This window comes from Cetorhinus maximus, chromosome 12, assembly GCF_964194155.1.
Source record: "Cetorhinus maximus chromosome 12, sCetMax3.hap1.1, whole genome shotgun sequence".
NCBI lineage: Eukaryota > Metazoa > Chordata > Chondrichthyes > Lamniformes > Cetorhinidae > Cetorhinus > Cetorhinus maximus.
The window spans coordinates 61797924-61818724 of record NC_135890.1 but is presented as its reverse complement, the minus strand read 5'-3'; the positions used below and the strand labels follow the sequence as shown (position 1 = coordinate 61818724).

Below are 20801 nucleotides of genomic sequence, written 5' to 3'. Positions count from 1 at the left end.
AACAACCAACAACTGAGCCCCAAACCTGGGGATGCGTAATTGCATCAGGGTGGTAGTAAAAATTAGGGAAGGAGGTGCACCCATCAACGGTGCCTCCTTCATTAAGTAAGTCCATTTTGAATGCTGTGGTCTTGAAGCTGTGGATCTCTACAGCCCGCAGGTCTTCCCCAGCGCTGGATACTTTGACGTGATCTTCAAAAATATCGCGGCATGTGGAAAATTCCTAACGGATGTGCTGACTTTCCGTGGTGGCTGGGAAAAGCACTGAGGTCAAGAACCCGATCAGGATTTGGACCAGCAAACAGCAGGTCAAGGCCACCTTGAAGGTGGGTGTTAAGGGAGCCAGCCTCTACCAGCTTTGCCATTAGGGAAAGTTGGGGATTTTTGTTTTCATTCATTTCATGGGACCTGGGCTTTGCTGGCTGGGCCAGTATTTATTGCCCATCCCTAATTACCTTTGAGAAAGTGGTGGTGAGTTACCTTCTTGAACCGCTGCAGCCCATGTGGTGTACGTACACCCACAGTGCTGTTAGGGAAGGAGTTCCAGGATTTTGATCCAGCTACAATGAAGGAATGGCGATATATTTCCAAGTCAGGATGGTGTGTGGTTTGGAGGGGAACTTCCAGGTGGTGGTGTTCCCATGTGTCTGCCGCCCTTGACCTTCTAGATGGTAGTAGTCGTGGGTTTGGAAGGTGCTGTCTAAGGAACCTTGGTGAATTCTTGCAGTGCATCCTGTAGGTGCTACACACTGCTGCTACTGTGCGTTGGTGGTGGAGGGAGTGAATATTTGTGGACAGGGAACCAATCAAGCAGGCTGCTTTGTCCTGGATGGTGTCAAGGTTCTTGAGTGTTGTGGGAGCTGCACTCATCCAGGCAAGTGGACAGTATTCCATCACACTCCTGACTTGTGCCTTGTAGATGGTGGACAGGCTTCAGGCAGTCAGGAGGTAAGTTACTCATCGCAGGATTCCCAGCCTCTGTCCTGCCCTTGTAGCCACAGTATTTACACGGCCAGTTCAGTTTCTGGTCAATGTTAACCCCTAGAATGTTGATATTGGAGGATTCAGCGATGGTAATGCCATTGAATGTCAAGGGGTGATTGTTAGATTCTCTCTTGTTGGAGGTGGTCATTGTCTGGCGTGTGTGTGGCATGAATATTATTTGCCACTTGTCAGCCCAAGCCTGGATATTGTCCACGTCTTGCTGCATTTGGACATGGACTGCTTCAGTATCTGAGGAGTCGCGAATGGTGCTGAACATTGTGCGATCATCAGTGAACATCCCCACTTCTGACCTGATGATGGAAGGAAGGTCATTGATGAAGCAGCTGAAGATGGTTGGGCATAGGGCACGACCATGAGGAACTCCTGCAATGATATCCTGGAGCTGAGATGATTGACCTCCAACAACTTCAGCCATCTTCCTTTGTGCTAGGTATGACTCCAACCAGTGGAGAATTTTCCCCCTGATTCCCATTGACTCCAATTTTGCTAGGGCACCCTGATGCCACACTCGGTCAAATGCAGCCTTGATGCCGAGGGCAGTCACTCTCACCTCACGTCACCTCTACACGGGTCAGCCTGTCGCACAAATGGCAAATCTGGTCACGTGCTGGGTACCTGCAGCATGGTCGCCTGCAATGGGCTGGGTACCTGCAGCATGGTCGCCTGCAATGGGCTGGGTACCTGCAGCATGGTCGCCTGCAATGGGCTGGGTACCTGCAGCATGGTCGCCTGCAATGAGCTGGGTACCTGCAGCATGGTCGCCTGCAATGGGCTGCCAGCAGCAAGGCCACCAGACAACTGATTATCAACAGAGTAAGTGCTGCAACCTGTGTGGCGGTGTTGGCCACCTCTATACGACCTGCCTCAGCTACGTACAGGCGGCAAGGACCAAGGAGGGACATGAGGATGGAGTGGCTCATGCAAGGGAGACCAGCAACTCTCTCGCCACCAAGTCTCCAAGTGAGAACAACAGCTCAAACCAGGTCAGAAAGAGGGACAAGAAGGAGGAGAAGGAAAAGGGTGCTGCAACAATCTGTAAAACCCTCCCACCATTCCTGAGCTTCCTCCTCTGCAGACAGATTCAATGGAAGAGGAACCGGCAGAGGGACGTTCAGATGAGTGGCAACTGGGAAGTCAGAACCAAGATGACCCAAGAAAGAATCTAGGCTACCAGGCAAACCAATGACAAGAGGAGGCTGTCGGTGGAAATGGACCACAGAGACTGCTCTTTTTTGAATGAGGAGTGACAGGAAAGATGACACCAACAGAAGAAGTGGGAAAATGTTAAGGAGCTGGAAGAGAAGGCCCCTGAGCCCCAAAATACTGGAAACAGCAAAGGGCCCTGCAAACATCAACACCAAAGCACCGAGTGCAGTGAGATGCCCAGTGCACCCCAGCTCCAGGAAGCTAAAAGCAACCACATCCTCGAGGAGGAACTGAGTGGAAAGACTGCACCAACCAAGGTACAGCACAAACCTCCCTGCTTGAACAACACTTCCCCCCACACCGCCCCCACCCCTGATTATAATAGGTGCAACTACCCCACTGGGGTGGACCAGAACACCTTTCTCAGCCCAATAACAGTGAAATTATTTATGAACACTATGGATAGTCCCAGTCCTTAGCTATATTCCTGCCTATCAGGGAAGACTGGATTGGGAAGCAGCATGTGTCTATAGATGCCATTAATGTGCATAGCGTTAAGTCGACTACACAATGTGTTTCAATGTTGGGCACCTTGTCAAGGTTAAAGCTGACCTTCTGTTTCTGCAGGAGTGTGGAATACTCTACCTCAGCTGCTCTAGGCAACAGTCATGATGGTTGACCCGTGGGCCATCGATCTGGTCGGGAGGAAACGATTGCCATTCCTCCGGCCTCTGTATTCTCCTGTAGGGTGGTAACTTCATCATCACCGAAGTTAAGGAGGAGGTGGGCAGGTGTCTCTTTGTAGCAGGTAATACTCCACTCCGGTTAATTAACGTGTAGGCCCCAGCTCTAAGCAGCGAGCGGCTGGTGGTCTTTCAGCAGCTCCCACTGCTGCTGGTGACCTCCAGGCCGGTCATTCTGGGCAGTGACTTCAACTGCATCATCGATGCGGCTGGACCATCTGGCAGGGCTGACAGCAGATTGAACGCTACATCCAGATCCCTGATGGAAACAATGAAGGATGCCAAGCTGCACGACATCTTCAGCAACCCTGCAGACGGAGCGCAGCATAGATACACCTGACGGGTCCATCCATTCCAGGATAGACTTCCTGTTTGTGTTCCATGCGTTCGCAGTCAGATCCACCAATGTCAAGCCGGTGTTCTTCTCTGACCACTGCCTCCTACTGGCTGACTGTCATTTATAGGAAGACCAGAGGGTTGGCAGGGGGGATTGGAAGCTGAATGTGAAACTGCTGACCCCATAGAACATTGAGGAACTCAAGAGGGGTTACATAGGTTGGAGAAACCCTCTTTGAGTCCCTGACACGCGTGTGGGAAGTGATCAAGGAAAGCATCAGGAGGTTTTTCATCCTCAAAGGTGCCCAGAAAGCTAGAAAGGAACAGAGGGAAATGTCCCGACTCCAGAAAAACATGCAGAATCTGCTCCGGCTGCAGTTGATGGGTGATAATGTCAAGGAGGAACTCCAAGAGGTGAAGATCCAGCAAGCCTCGCTTTTTGCCTTGGAGGCCTCCAAGATCATCTTCCGTTCCAGAGTCCGCTCTGTGGAGCAGGATGAGACGTGCTCACGTTTCTTCTTCCAAAAGGTACACAGAGGGAGCTCTGTGATCAGAAGCTTGAAGGAAGAAGACAGCTCAGTAAAGTCATCGCAGTCCGACATTTTGAGGATCAGCAAATCCTTTTATGCCGGATTGTATGACGTGAAGCCCACAGACAGCACGGCCTCCCAGTCCTTCCTGTCCACTATCACGGAGGTCTTAGACGACAGTACGTGGGAGAGTCTGGACAAACCGCTAACTCCGAATGAGCTCAAAAGATCAAGTCCTCGAGAAGAGTAAGACTCCTGGAAGCAACGGCTTGGCGGCGCAGTTGTATTCGGCTCTGTGGGACTGGATGGGCCCAGACCTGCTAGAAGTGTACGAGAGTATGATTCTGGCCAGCAGTATGTCAGAATCCATGAGGAAAGGCATCATCACCCTCATCTACAAGCACAAGGGGGAAAGGGAGGAAATTAGAAATTGGCGACCCATTTCACTGTTGAATGTGGACTATAAGATTCTGTTCTTGTCATCGCCAATCGAGTCAAGTCCGCTCTGGAGTTGGTGATCCACCCTGACCAGACCTGCACTGTGCCGGGCAGGAAGAACTCTGACAGCCTCGCGCTGCTCGGGGATACGATTGCCTATGTGCAGGACAGGGGACACCTGCCTCATCAGCCTGGGTCAGGAGAAGGCCTTTGACAGAATATCGCACACCTACATGGTGGATGTGCTCTCCAAAATGGGGTTTGGGGAGAGAATCCACAACTGGATCCAACTGCTCTACACTAACATCAGTAGCGCAGTCTCAATCAATGGGTGGGAAACAGATAGCTTTCCTATTAAATCTGGAGTCAGGCAGGGCTGCCCTCTCTCCCCTGTCCTGTTTGTGTGTTGCATAGAACCCTTTGCTGAGTCCATCAGGAAAGATCTAGGCATAAGAGGAGTGACAATCCCAGGCAGTGGAGGCACTCAGGTCAAAGCCTCCCTGTACATGGACGATGTCGCCGTCTTCTGCTCAGATCCACTGTCGGTGCGCAGACTGATCCACATCTGCGACCAATTCGAACTGGCTTTGGGTGCCAAAGTAAGTCATGGAAAAAGCAAGGCATGCTTCCTTGGGAATGGGACTGACCAATCCTTTGTCCCCCTCACTGTCTTGTCAGACTGCCTGGAGGTGCTGGGGATATGGTTCAGAAAGGTTGGTGTGTGTGTTAAAAACTGGAAGACGCGTGTAGCCATATCTGGGCATGTGGGAGTAATGCTCCCTCTCCATTGCGGGTAAGAACCTGGTCATCAGGTGTGAGGCACTCTCGCTGTTGCTGTTGCAGGTCTGGCTCATTCCTCACTCCTGCTTCTTGGCGATTGCCTGAGCCATCTTTCCCATCATCTGGAGATTGAAAATGGACTGTGCTCACAGGGGCATACAAACCTCTATCAGGTAGTGGACTGCACGTAATGCCCTCAAGGCCTTGTGGGAAAAGGAGAGAATGGATCCTGACAGATGGTTCCCTGAGCAGGCTGTCATTTGGCAGAATGTCTCATCACCAACTATAAACTGTAAGTGTAGTGAGACATCTGTACATGTTTGTATTGAAAGAAACTGATTTGTTTACTGGTGGCAGCCTTCCATCTCATGAGAGGATGGTTTGCGCAGTGGTGGTTAACTCTGTGTTAAACACCGTCTGGTGTGGCTCAGGATCCCCACTCTGGCATGACAGTCTCTGCTGTATTTTCTACAGAGGAAGACCATGGGCTGAGAAGGTGCATGATTCACTGGCCTCTGTTTTCTCTGCACTCTCTTCGACTAGCTGAGCTTTTTCATTCTGCTCATTTCTTCCAATGCCCTTCCAAGCAGTCAGCCTCCAGAGGTCACGGCCGTCAGTGAGTGTCTCCCAGTTGTCAGTGTCAGTGTCGGCCATCTTCATATCTCACTTGCAGGTGTCCTTGTAGCGGAAGTATGGACGCCCAGGAGGTCGTGACCCAGTGGCCAGTTCACCGTGCAGAAGGTCTTTGGGTTTATGGGCGTCAGCCATTCGGATAGCCGACTCCTGATCCTGAGTCCTGTGCTTCTGTGTTCCATATGATGAATGTGGCTGAGCCAGCGCAGATGTTGCTGCCTTAGCAATGAGCGTTTGCTGATGGAATTAACATGCTCTAGGGCTTCTGAGTTGGTGACCTTGTCCTGCCAAGAGGTGCCTAGGATACGTCTGAGGCAGTGAAGGTGGAAACTGTTCCGCTTTTTCCTGCCTGGCGTATGTTGTCCAGGTCTCACCACTGTAGAGGAGTGCACTGAGGACACAGGCTTGGTAGACTCACAGTTTGTTGTTCTCAGTCAGGTTGCTGTTGTTCCACACTCTCTCACTCAGCTTGGATATAACAGCTGCAGCTTTAGTGATGTGTGTGTGTTGATTTCAGCATCAAGTGACAGATTGCTGGTGATTGTGGAACCTAGATATGTGAAGCAATCAACCACCTCCAGTGTCACATTGTCAATGCTGATAGCTGGCGATATGACAACATCCTGGACCATGACATTTGTCTTCCTGATGCTGATGGTCAAACCAAACTCTTTACAGGTGTGAGAGAGTCTGTCCATTTGCTGCTGCAGGTGTTCCTCAGTATGGAATGTTAGTGCGATTATTGCCAGCATTGAGCAACTCTCCGATGAGGACTTGGTGCGCCTTTGTCTTGCATCTCAGGTGGGATTGTTTTATGAGGAGAGATTGGGGAGACTGGGTCTGTATTCCCCAGAGTTTTGCAGGATGAGGGGTGACCTCATTGAAACTTACAAAGTTCTCACAGGGCGTGACAGGATGGATGTAGATAGGATGTTTCCCCTGGCTGGTGAGTCTAAAACCAGGGGACATAACCTCAGGATAAGGGGTAGGCCAGTTAAGACTGATGAGGAGGAATTTCTTCACTCAGAGGGTGGTGAATCTTTGTAATTCTCCACCCCAGAGGCTGTGGAAGCTCAATCATTGAGCATGTTCAAGATAGAAATCGATAGATTCCTGGAGACTAATGATATTAAGGGATATAGGGATAGCGTGGGAAAGTGGTGTTGAGGTAGATGATCAGCCATGATCCAATTGAATGGTGGGGCAGGCTTGATGGGCCGAATGGTCCACTCCTGTTCCTAACAGCTTCCTGTCAGTTCTGGTGTGTAAATAGACACCCTCTGTAGATGAACTGAAGGCATATGACAGCAGCAAAGAGAAGAATATGCCAAATATTGTTGGTGCCAGAACACAACCCTGTTTGACCCGACTGCAGATGTTGTCCCATCATTGCTGACCTTACCCATCATGTTGCCATGGAAAGGGGTGATCACATTGAGCAGCTTTAACACACAGCCAATTTTCTTCAGCTGTTTAAATAGACTGCTCTGGTCACGTGGTCAAATGCCTTGGTGAGATTGTTGAAGGAATATTTACTGTGGTCTTTGTTCACGGCCTTTTTCTTGCAGCTGCTCGACTGGGAAGATCATGTCAGTTGTGGATTTTCCCAGTCCTGAAACCACATTGGGATTCGGGGTGGATGTATTCAGCCCGTCTAACAAGGGCAACACAGGCAAATTCTCCCTACTGAGTGCCATGGAAAAAGATGCCTCGGTAGTTGCAATCAGTAATCGCTACCATACCCCTTGTTCTTGCACAGGGGCACAATGTTTGCATCACGCATAGCCTGGGGCACTACCCCCACCAGCAGAGGTAGAGAAGTTTGAGTAGATGCTGTAGGAGTGTCAGTTTCCCATACTTGAGTTCAAGCAGCATGGCATCAACACCTGGAGTGTTGCCCATGGCGAATCAATAGCTTTACTAAGCTCCTCCACTAAGAGTTCAATATCCATGACAGGCAGACTTTCTAGTGTCTAGAGCTTCCTCGGTGACAGTGTTCTCCCCAGAGTACAACTCAAAGTAGTGCCCTACCTACAACTGTTTATTGTAGTCCTTGATGACCTCCTCCAACTTTATTTTCAACGGAGCTGTTTTCTTTGTTGATGGACCTTTTGCCTTTTTGATTGCATCATACATGCTCCTAGCATTCCTGGTGTTGAAGGACATCTGGATATTCTGGCAACCTGTAACCAATAGTAATTGGCACACTGCCTAGCAGTCTATTGGACTTTACTTTGAGCAGCTCAGAATGCAGAGTCTTCTTGTTTGAACTTTCTTGTAATTGATGACAGTGACCTCTTGGCTTCAAAGGCAGACTCCACTGTGGGTTAGCTTCAAATCAGTCAGCATTATTCAGCTCTGGCTTCCCAAATGTTGAGTGTGCGGTGTTGTAGATGGTGTCTCAAAGTATGTTCCTTTTTGCTTCTGCACTCTGTGTGGGAATGCTGGAAAGCGCCTGTTCAATTGACTCCAGGAACTGTTGTTTTTAATCTGGATAGACAGAATGGTGGACGATGATACAAGGATGCCATTTCTGCTTTGAATGAAAACAGTTCCATCCTAACCCTGGTGTATACCAGGGAGCGATCTATATCAGTCAGTGCTGTGGTAGCATGTGTCGAGAATACTGTTCAGAGTGTCACATCTGGTAATGATCTGAATCCAGCTTGTGCCAATGTCCTGATTATGGATGTCTCCAGGACATCTTGTGGCATAGTTTATTCTGAAAGTTGTTAGTTATAGAAAGCTCATGGTAGCAGCAAAACTCAGGTCGTCTCTGTCCATTCTTATTTACCTTTAGCAGACCATGATGTCCAAGGCTGGAGAGCCATGCCTCTTGGTCCGTGCCCACTCTTGTGTTGAAATCCCCAGTAGGTAAAGACTTGGGGATTCTGCTGAAACAGTACCAACATCCTCATAGAACTGATCTTTTACCTCTCAAGTGGGGCACAGCGTTTGGAGCATGGATACTCACATGGTTAAGTGGCCCTGTTTGAATTGAGAGGCGAATGGAGAGTACACTTTCTGAACCATTTGTGGGGAGCTCTATCATTGGAAGTAAGCTCCTTACAACGAAGCCTAAACTTTGCTCACGTGTTTCCTCTAATTCTTCCCCTGCCAGACAAATGTGTAATGTTTTTCTTTCAGTGATCCACTCTCAGCGAGCTTCATCTCTTGGAGGGACTCTATGTCAATGTTCAGCCTATCAAGTTCCATGTCGATCACAGCTGTATTGCACGTGTTATCGGCCAGCTGCAAGTCGTCTGTCAGTCTCTGATGTTCCAGCTTGACAATAAAAGAGTTGGCATCTTCTTTCTTTTTGTTTTGTTTGATTGTTTGCCTGGTGTGGTGGATTCTGTCCACTTGTTGAACAGAGACTCCAAGCTGCAAGCACCCATTGAAGCAGGTGGACGGTGGCAGGTCAGCACTTTACTAGTCGGGTGCTGCCCGATTTGAGCTGGGCAGTGCCTGACCAGTGCAACGCAATGGTCCCTCCCACCCTACTCCCTGTTTTCTGTTTGTGCCCATGTGTAGGACTTTTGATAAGAAATAGACAAATAGAAATGCTGGAAAATGGTGGTGATTGAAAAGAAATAAAAGTAAAATATAGTGGTAGTGAATTAATAAATCATTTAAATGTATTTTTCATTTTGTTATGATACTTGACCACACCCCCAAGTAGTTGGTAGGATGTAGTTAGGGACCAATAACTTTTTGTTTAAGGTAGACAAAGTTTGAGATTCAAGACACTTGCTCAGTGAATAAAACCCCAAGATTCCATAACTTTTGAACAATCAAAGATAAACCTTACTACAAAAAGTCAGAAAGATATAACAATTTACAATATCTATCTTATACTCTAACAGTCAGGGTTAACAGGAGGTAAATGTGAATTAACAGGCAAACTGTGGTCAAACACACTGCACTGCACAATAAATGACAGATGCGACCAAAACAGATTCCACGGATGTCTCAACAACCCACCCAGATGTCAGTCAACACTGTGAGTCAACCAATCTCACTTAAACTTTGTCTTTTTCATGAGGGTTTCCAATCTTCACTTTGAAGATCTCACCTTGGAATTCTCTCCAAAAGTCACTCCAACTCAGATGGCTTCAATGATGGTCCACCTCGCAGGGTTTTAATCTTGCCTTCCGAGATTCCGTTCCCCTGGATTCCTGAGTACTCTCAAGCACCGACTCACAAGCACAACTTCAGATCTTCGTCCATGCCCAGCAGAATACCACTGCTCCAAAGGGGTACCATTGCCCCAATGTCTTTCTTCAATTACCAGTGCTTTATCTGAGCCCCCTTTACTTAAAGTCTGCTCCCCAAAGCCTGTTCTTTAACTTGGAGCCTATTTCACTGCTCCTGACTTTAACTGAGCTTAACTGGGACCTGTTTCTGTCCCCTGTCTTTGTCCCTTACCTGAGATTTCCTTTTGGGACCTCTCCCTTGTTCCCTCTCCCTTGTCCCTCTCTCTGGGACACTTGCTGGCTATGGCACTCTGCACCTGGTCACCTAACCTGGGTTTTCGTGCCCTTCTTCTTAGGGCTTAGTGCCTGCCCCAGGCCTGAAGAATGTAAAGATGTTGAACTGTACCTGTGCAGCCCGCTCTCAGCCTGTGTATGTACAGAAAGTCTGAGGCCCATTGGGAACCAAAGTTCCCAACCTCCGAACTCAATAAAGTAAGTTTGGGTTTCACAACAATTTGTATCCAAGATCATTAGAAAAAATGCAAATTGCAATGGAAAAAAATTACATTTAATTTGCAAGCTCTGCACTTCAGAGGGTAAGTGTAAAATGTTAACAACTGTAATTGTTGCTGTTTGTTCATTAATATCAAAATCATAATAAAGACTTTGTTTAAAGGTTAATTGTAAAATTGTTTAAATTACCTCTAGCTCTATACGATTAAATTCATCAAAGCAAGCCCAAGCTCCAGTCTGCACCAGACCTTTGAAAAACTTCCCCATTGCTTTATAGTCTAGTCCATCGGAACAGTTAAACACAACACACTGTAAAATAGAAGATTATTGAATAGATCTTGTAAAATATATAGGACTGACATCATATTGTAAACATATATACTGGAAGAAGCAAATCAGCAGCACAATAGACTGTGTCATGAATGTTAAGGTTTACAAGACAGTTATCTGTTTGAAATGTACTTATTACTCAAAGTAAAACAGAGAATTCCAGGTAAACATCTCAGCTTGGAGACATGCCCATATGATCCTGTTGTCATGGAGAGAGAAACTTAGGCGGGGTGGAAGTTTAGCACCTTTTCACAGTATCTCACAGAGAGCAGACGGCTGCTTGTTGAGACATTGGTTGGGATTTTCTGGCCCTGCCCACCATCAGGATCATCCGGTCCTGCTGAAAGTCAATAGACTTTTGACTGGACCGCCGAATCTCCCGCAGTGGGTCCCGCCAAGACGGGGTCAGAAAATCCCAACCATAGAGACGAAGAAGCTACTGCTGTGGGAAAGCAGGGGAGAAGCAGAATTGCTTTTTTGTTAACGACCAAGCAGGATGCTGGCGAGATTTTGGTTTCTAATCAAAAGAAAGGCAATAAATTTTTTAAGGAGCAGAGAGTTGGCAAGGTGTAGTAATCATATCCAGGAAAACTTGGGGTGAGTGGGATGATTGTCAAGGACACTGGAAGTTTCAACTTGGTGTGACGGGGAGAAGTGAAGCTGCTTGAGAGCTGGGAACGTTTTGGGACTGTTCCTATAATGTTACCTATTTACCAGGAGTGTGGCATTGCATTAAAGTGTTTCATAAGATATATTTCGGTTGTGTTTGTTAGTGAATGCAAAGCTTAACTTTTTCTTTAGTTTGATGTATTAGTTGCCTGGTAATTAATGTTTGATCTATGTTGATTTTAGTTTGTTACAGAATAGGTTTTAAAAAGTGAATCTTGTCCTTCAGTTCTTTCTGTTGATCGCTGGGAAATTCAATTGTTTTTAAAAGAGATCAGTCTCTATGGCGACCATAACTGTTCTAGGTCCAGGAAAGACACGGGATACCAGACACCAAAATTACCAAGGGACTCTACTGCTGACCCCACTGACCTTCAGAGGGTCAGGACTGCTTCCTCCAGGGGAGGTTACTATGGGTGGTAGGGTGGGGGCGCAATCTGTGAGTCTTCTCCATGGTTGAAAATACTAATAAAAGTTTGATAGTTTAGACCATGACCCTGGACTAGACACACAGATGAGTTTTCCATTGGTGTTGACAAGCACATTGCGGTGAGGTCAAACACAGCGGTGTCAATGGTACTCTACCTCCTACACCAAGCCCTTCAGAGTACTGTGGATAATCTTGCAGCCTGATCTCTGCTCTGAGGGGCCATTATTGAGTATCCCCAGGTCAAAATCACTTTTGGAATGACTTCCAGCCCCTGCTGCAGCCACAATGCACCTCCCTTTTAAGAGATGAAGGCTGCTTTAACTCATGCCAGACTGTTACGATTTTGGATCTCCTGCTCAGGTATGCAGCTGTCAGGAGCAGAGCTTTCAGCACAGGCTACACACTGCAATCATATTAGTTAGCAGGCAGTAAAAGGGGGTAGTTCCACATTGCAATGCCTGCACCCTTTATCAGGCCCTGCCCCCATTGAGGAACATAAGAAATAGGAGTAGGAGTAGACCACACAGCCCATCGAACCTGCACCACCATTAAACACGATCATGGCCGATCTTGGGCTTCAACTCCATTTTCCCACCTGCTCCCCATGTTAAATCCCTGAGAGACCAAAAATCTGTCTATCCCAGCTTTAAATATATTCAATGGGCATCCTCAACCCTCTGGTGTAGAGAATTCCAAAGATTCACAACCCTTTGAGTGAAGAAATTTCTCCTCATCTCAGTCCTGAATGATCGGCCCCTTATCCTGAGACACTGCCCCTGGGTTTTAGACTCCCTGACCAGCAGAAAGAATCTCTCGGCATCTACCCTATCAAGCCCCTTCAGAATTTTGCATGTTCCAATGAGATCACCTCTCATTCTTCTAAACTCCAGAGAATATAGACCCAAAAGGAAGGCAAAAAGAAACTGCAGAATTAAATGATCAAGGATTAGGATGAGTGAAGTATTCTACAGACCATCAATAATGAAAGGATGGGGACAGAGTTACTAGTGGATACACAAGAGAAACTCACAGGTAATGACAACAAAACGGCAGAAATATTAAATAATTACTTTGCCTCAGTATTCACCAGGGAGACTGACATGGCAGAGACAGCATTATAAAAAGAAATCAGAAAAGATATAAAGATATTTCAGATAGAGAGGCGGGGATAATTGATAAAGTAATCAAACTTAGAGAGGATAAAACCTCGGATACGGATGGTGTTATGGACTTGATTTTCCAGATAGGCTTCTCATTAGAAATATTGAACCTTATTTACAGGTTGCAGCAGCAGTTACACGCTTCCATCAAGCTCCACAACCAGAAGAACTCCAACTCTAAGGTTCCCCGCGCTTAGAGCTGATTTGTTCACACTGTCACATGATACTATGCAACACAATAAGTCTTAAAGCTACAATCACTACATATGGATTGCATCTTTGGTTATTAAAAGTAGTTAGGAAAGAGATAGCAAAAGCACTATTGTATCAATTATACTGCATTGTATCAAAGTTCATTCAATAAGGGAACAGTGGATACCTAATGCTATTTGGAAATTTAAAAATGGAGTTGGGACAAATCCAGGGAAATATAAAATATTAGCTTAATATGGGTGATAGGAAAAATAATGGAATCTTTACTAAAAGATGTAATAGAGAAATATCCAGCAATCGATATTGGGCTGTAGCCTCCGACTAGTGTTGGAAAGTGCTGGCCACAGAAATTAGAAGAAATAAATACCTACTTAGCTGGTCTTGAAAATGGCGTTGACACTTCCATTTGCTGGAGCTGCTTGAGGCCTGCATCAAAAGACTCCTCACAGGCTCCAGCAAAGCATAGATCCAGCGGATTCAAAAGGCCACGCCCCCTTTTTTATGGCACTTGCTGCTGTAAAGCTAGTAAAGCTTAAAGGGCCAGGGAAATTGACAGGCCCAGAGGAAGGTAAGTGTCTAAGGTAAGTAGATAGGATTTGGGGGTTGGGGGTATCCAGGGGCTGAAGGGGTGGTCTGGGGGTTGAGGGTTGGTCCAGGGGTTGGGGAGGGGTGGTCTGAGAGGTTGAGGGTTGGTCCAGGGGTTGGGGAGGGGTGGTCTGGGGGTTGAGGGTTGGTCCAGGGGTTGGAGGGGTGGTCTGGGGGTTGAGGGTTAGTCCAGGGGTTGGGGAGGGGTGGTCTGAGGGGTTGGTGTGAGGGGGTGGTCCGTGGTTGGTGTGGGGTGGTTGGAAGGTCTGAGGTCAGGGGGCCGGGTGGGGGGAGTCATGTGGGGGGGATTTCAGGGATGTGGGGGCATCCTGTGGGGTCGGTCGGGGTCTTTCCAATAGTTACTCAGAAGTTAGAAGAGGTTTTAATTCTTCTAGCTTTCTCTGGGTAACTATTGGTGTAACCCTGGCGGAAATATTGAAGTTTGCGATTTAAATCGCATTTTCGGGTGGTTCGCAGCGCAGGGTAATTGTCCAGAGGAAGTGTGGCCTTCTGGGCAATTGCCATGCAAACTCTTACCTGGGACCTTCCCAGAGGGATTCCCCTGCGCATCTTTGGGGTCCCCCCAAATCCGACACTGGGGAGCGCGGAAGTTACAGGCCAATATATATAAAAAAACCAAACACAGCACTGCAGTTCATGCCTGAGAGAAAAGTCAAGAAATTGTGTTAAATTTGTATAAAACCTTGATTAGACCATATGTAGAGTGCTAAAAACAGTTCGAGTCTCCACATTATAAAAAGGATATAGAGAAGATTCAAAAAAGATTTAATTGCATGATAACAGAACTGAGTGGTAATACCTGTCGAGAAAGATTGAACAGACTGGGGCTCTTTTCTCTAGAAAAGCGAAGACTGAAGGGTGACTGATAGAGATCTTTAAAATTCTGACAGAGGTAGAGAGGGTAGATGTAGAAAAGATGTTTCCACTTGTGGACGAGAACAGAACTAGGGGCCAGACACATAAGATAGTCACTAAATAAATCCAATAGGGAATTCAGGAGAAACCTCTTTACCCAGAGACTGGTGAGAATGTGGAATTTGCACCCACAAGGAATGGTTGAGGTGAATAATATAGATACAATTAAGGGAAGTTAGAGAAACACGAGGGAGAAATGAAAGCAATTATGTGTTGTTAGGATTAGATGAAGAAAGGTGACAGGATATTCATGTGGAGTACAAACACCAGCATGGTGCTGCTGGGCTGAATGGCCTATGGTTCTAAATAATGGGGTCAGCATTAAAAATGCAGATTAATATGGTCGATTCTTATATTAATATAATTCTATTCATACAATTCAGCATCATATTGGAGAAACCCTGATTTATGCAAAGTTGGAAAAACAAGGTTTCAACAGCCAACAGCTAGAAATGATAACAAATATATTTGTTCTCTCATGATAATGGAACAAATGATTTCTAACAGTGCGGAGAATGAAAACTTCAAACGAACAGGAAAATGTAAATGTTGTATGAGAGAATGAAGAATAAAATCAAACAGGGCACATCACATTGGAGGCTGAGGGATTAATACCAGTAGGTCTGCTTGTGATATCTGTCTAGGGGATATCTGTAGCTCCCAGAACAAAGAATAAAAACTGTTCCAAGTAAATATTTTGTGAACAGAATTAGAATCCTGTGTGTGCAGTTTTTTTTTTGAGTAGCTAAGTTGTAAGTGAGAGACAGGCTGGATGTGGATCTGGAATCACTGTACCTTCTCATTCCCTGTCTGCAGCTGGAGAGCTCGATTTACCAACAAGGCAAATTCCTACAACTCCTGCTCTGAGCAGTGTTCCCTGCCTGAGGAAGCTGTCAGATTTCCTTCATGCTGTTGTGAACTTCCACATTGCAAGCAAATACTTATACAAAATAGTTAGAAAAGAATGCACTACTTTTGCAAATAGCTCTAAAAAATGAAATAAAATGAACAGTTAACTTTGGGTATGTGACAATTTCCCACCCCCCGACCTCCTCCAGCACTCTATGCCAGATTCCTTATACCTGTTTAGCCACAGCTTTGGCCAGATCTTTGCAGGTTTCTGTTTTCCCAGTTCCTGCGGGCCCTTCTGGAGCCCCACCCAGATTCAGCTGCAAAGCTCCCATTAGCGTTCTGTAAGAGTAATTTGCAGAGCTTCAGTTTAAACTGCACACACTCGCACACTCAGTTATGGCAGCAATCTTTATGTGTAGAGATCTAGATTGTTGCTGATACAATTTAATTATACCTGCTTGAAATCATTTTGATGAACTGTAATACATATGCTTTAAGCCATTTCCTTTTAAAATATAAGTATCTGAAAAAGGGATTTCAGAGGGAAAATGGTGACCATGGAGGAGCAAAGTAAATCAGGAGCTGACTCCAAATGAACAAAGAACAGATTCAAGCAGCATGTTGCAGCCAATCATTTCTCAGTGATTGTCCCCACACAACTTTCACCATCACTCCAATACAGCAAACCAGCTTTCATTTTAACAGCAAATTTGAGAAATCAGATTGCTTCTGAAGGAATTCTGCTTTAAGTGAATTTTATTAATTTAATTTAGTTGAGATTAAGAATAATTCATGAAGGATAAAGGGATGGTGTCAGACCCCACATTTTGTTATTCTTTGAAAGGTAGCAGTGTTTTTATCAGGATTGGCCTGTGGGTTGGATGTGTGGAGATCAACTAGACTTTCAGTAGATCACAGAATCACAGAATTGTTACAATGCGGAAGGAGGCCATTTGGCCCATCGTGTCTGCACCAGCTCTCCGAATGATCAACTCACCTAGTGCCATTTCCCCACCTTCTCCCAGTAACCCTGCACGTTCTTCCTTTTCAGATAACAGTCTAATTCTCTTTTAAATGTTTCAATTGAGCCTGCCTCTTCCACACTCTCAGGTAGTGCATTCCAGGCCCTAACCACTTGCTGCGTAAAAATATTTCTCCTCATATCACTTTTGCTTCTTTTACTAATTACTTTAAATCTGTGTCCTCTCGTTCTCGATCCTTTCATGAATGGGAATAGTTTCTCCCTATCTACTATGTCCAGACCCATCATGATTTTGAACACCTCTTTCAAATCTCCTCTTAATCTTGCTTCTCCAAGGAAAACAGTTATAACTTCTCCAGTCTATTCCTCATCCCTGGAACCATTCTCATGAATCTGTTCTGCACTCTCTCTAATGCCTTCACTTCTTTCCTAAAGTGTGGCGCCCAGAACTGAGCACAATACTCCTTCTGAGGCTGAACTAGTGTCTTATATAAGTTCAACATTACCTCCTTGCTCTTATACTCCATGCCCTAATTAATAAAGCCCAGGATACTGTATGCTTTTATTAACTGCTCTCTCAACCTGTCCTTCAATGACTAATGCACATATACACCCAGGTCCCTCTGCTCTTGCAGCCCCTTTAGAGTTGTACCCTTTATTTTATATTGTCTCTCCATGTTCTTCCTACCAAAATGAATCACTTCACAATTCTCTGCATTGAACTTCATCTGCCACCTGTTCATTCACTTCGCCAACTTGTCTACGTCCCTTTGAAGTTCGACACTATCCTCCTCACTGTTCACAATACTTCCAAGTTTTGTATCATTTGCAAACTTTGAAATTGTACCCTGTGAAAGGTCATTAATATATATCAGGAAAAGCAAGGGTTCCAAAACTGACCCCTGGGAAACTCCACTACAAACCTTCCTCCAATCTGAAAAACATCCATTAGCCACTACTCTCTGTTTCTTGCCACTCAGCCAATTGCGTATCCATGTTGCTACTATCCCTTTTATTCCACGAGATTCCATGAGCAATAACTTTGCTCACAAGTCTGTTGTGCAGCACTGTATCAAATGCCTTTGGAAGTTCATGTACACCACATCAACAGCATTAGCCTCATCAACCCTCTCTGTTAGCTCTTCCAAAAACTCCAGCAAGCTAGTTAAACATGATTTTCCCTTAAGAAATCCATGCTGGCTTTCCTTAATTAACCTGCATTTGTCCATGTGACTATTAATTTTGTTCCAAATTATTGTTTCTAGAAGTTTCCCCACCAACAAAGTTAAACTGACTGGCCTGTAGTTGCTGGTCTTATCCTTACACCCTTTTTTGAATAAGAGTGTAACATTTGTGATTCTCCAGTCCTCTGGGACCACTCCTGAGTTTAAGGAAGACTGAAAAATTATGACCAGTGCCTCTGCAATTTCCACTCTCAGTATTCTTGGATGCATCTCATCTGGTCCCGGTGCCTTATCAACTTTAAGTGCAGATAACCTATCCAATATCACCACCTTATCAATTTTAAACCCATCTGGTGTCTGAATTACCTCATCTTTCACCATGACCTGGGCAGCATCTTCTTCCTTGGTAAAGACAGATGCCTCAGCTATGCCCTCTGCCCCCATGTGTAAATCCCCTTTTCGGTCCCTAATCGACCCTACTCCTCCTTTTACTATTGATGTGCCTATAGAAGACTTTGGGTTTTCCTTTCATGTTAGCTGCCAGTCTCTCTTCATACTCCCTCTGAATCTTCTATATTCAACTTTGTTCTCAACTGTATTTTCTATCTGACACCTATCGTAAGCATACTTTTTCTTCTTTATCTTAATTCCTATCTCCTTTGTCATTCAGGGAGCTCTGGATTTGTTTGCCCTACCTTTCCCTTTTGAGGGAATATACCTTGACTGTGCCTGAACCATCTCTTCTTTGAAGGTAGCCCATTGACCAGCTACCATTCTTCCTGCCGACCTTTCACTCCAACTTATTCAGCCCAGATCCGTTCTTACCCCATAGAAGTTGCGCTTTCCCCCAGTTAATTATTCTTACTCTGGACTGTTCTTTGTCTTTTTCCATAGCCAACCTGAACATCTTGTATCCAGGGATATTTAACACCCAGTCCTGTCCTTCTTTGAGCCAGGTCTCTGTTATCGCCACAACATTGTAATTCCACATGGCAATCTGCACCTGTAACTGACCAATCTTATTTAACACACTCTGTGCATTCACAAACATGCACAGTAATCCTGATTTAGACTCTATTACTTTCTCCCTTACTCCAACCCCACCTATTTACTCACTATTCCCTATTCTAGTACTAGCTGTCTCTGCCAGTGTTCTGTGCCCCTAGGTATTCCTTGTAGATATCGAACACACTGCTGCTTATTTCCAACTTACTGCCTTGTTATAAAAGTGACATTGAGAATGTCAGAAACCACCTGGTGCAAATTCCCTTTCACTTTAGCCTAATGGAAACTGTGTGGTTTGTTTAATAGTCTGATACACAGCATCACTTTTCTACTCAACTGGCAAGTTGAAAATCTACCCCTACATCTCTTGATGACTTTAAAAATTGACCTAAATAATGAAGGGAATGAAACTATTCTGGTTTTCTCCATAGATTTCCTGTCACTATGAAATGTAATCTTGAATTCAATGTTACACTCCTGCAGCAACAATGGAATTAATCATGCAGTCTCATCTCAGATATTTCATCAGAGACACTGTAATCTGTTGACAGCACATGTTAGAATCCTTGCTCTTACCTATAGCACCTGTCAGTCAGGGGAGTGATGACAAGTCTTCCTGTGTTCCCCAGGTATTCATAACCATAAGGCACTGTGGTTGTAATCATTCGAACAATGATATTCCTCTTTTCCCAATAATAACGTAACTGTGCAATCCAATTAAAGTCAGTTGTGGTGTTAATTCCAAGGCTGTTCAGCTTTGCCACAACATCACGAGCTAGGAGAGAATGAAAATATAGTGCAATTTTTTTTGTGACCAGAATTCATTATTAGTAAAAGGATTAGATTGACCTGCTGAGCAGAAGGGCAGGCAGCCAGTCTTTAACCTTTGACCTGCTAAGGAGCAGGGCAGGCAGCCAGTCTTTAACCTTTGGAGCAGAAAATCCCTAAAAATCAATGTGGCCTTGATCCTGGAGGGGCCTCTATGGGGGAAGAGGAGGGTATCAACTACACAAATCCCCCTCCATTCCTTGACCTCAGGATCATTACTGCCAACACCCATTGGGTTAACTACCACATAGTAGTCCCAGGAAGCTGTGGACATTGAAATGATGACCAGGTGAGTTGAGCAAAGCCCATTTGAGGCACAGGGCAGTTGAGGTATTGAGGCAAGGCTGGTGAGATGATGCTAAATCTCACATCAGGTTTGTATCGCCGAGTAGTGGATAGTGTAGAGGATAGCCATAATCTCCAAAACGATATAGATGGGTTGGTGGAGTGGGCGGTAAAGTGTCAGATGGATTTTAACATAGAGAAGTGTGAGGTCATACATTTAGGGAGGTCAAACAGTTACAGGGATTACACAATAAATGGGAATATACTAAGAGGGGTAGATGAAGTGAGAGATCTTGGCCTCTCTCAGGTCCCTGAAGGCAGCAGTTCAAGTAGGCAAGGTTGTAAAGAAGGCAGATGGAATGCTCTCCTTCATTGGCAGAGGTGTAGAATATAAAAGTAAGGATATAATGTTGGAATTGTATAAAACACTGGTGAGGCCACAACTGGAGTATTGTGTGCAGTTCTGGTCACCACATTACAGGAAGGACGTAATAGCTCTGGAGAGAGTGCAGAGGAGGTTTACAAGAATGTTGCCAGGGTTAGAAAAGTGTAGCTACAAGGAGAGATTGGATAGGTTGGGGTTATTTTCCTTAGAACAAAGAAGGCTGAGAGGTGACTTGATTGGGATGTACAAAATTATGAGGGGAATAGATAGAGTGGACAGGATAAAATTGTTTCCCTTGGTGAAGAATTCTAGAACCAGGGGACATAGATTCAAGATAAGTGGTAGAAGGTGGAGGGGGTACATGAGGAAGAACTTTTTTACGCAGAGGGTAGTGGGTGTCTGGAATTCGCTGCCCAAGTTGGTGGTAGAGGCAGAAACTCTAAATTCTTTTAAAAAGTACCTGGATCTGCACCTTAAGTGCTGTAAACTGCAGGGCTATGGGCCGGGTGCAGGAAGGTGGGATTAGAAAGGGCACCTGGGTGTCCTTGGGCTGGCATGGAGAAGATGGGGCGAATGACCAGAACTTTTCTATAGTTCTGTGGTTCTAAAGAGATTTTAGCCCAAAGAAACAGCTCCGAGA

The 20801-nt window shown here is 45.4% G+C and overlaps 1 protein-coding gene across 1 annotated transcript in view; it reads right to left on the bottom strand.

Moving 5' to 3' along the window:
- Positions 1-20801, bottom strand: part of LOC144687508 (dynein axonemal heavy chain 3-like) — a 706779-nt gene that overhangs the window by 522777 nt on the left and 163201 nt on the right. Inside the window, exons 10-12 of the mRNA XM_078553740.1 lie at positions 19240-19438; positions 15723-15831; positions 10510-10629 (exon numbers count right to left, since the gene is read on the bottom strand). Of these exons, the coding sequence (XP_078409866.1) occupies positions 10510-10629; positions 15723-15831; positions 19240-19438 (428 nt within the window). The remainder of the gene's footprint in view (positions 1-10509; positions 10630-15722; positions 15832-19239; positions 19439-20801) is intronic.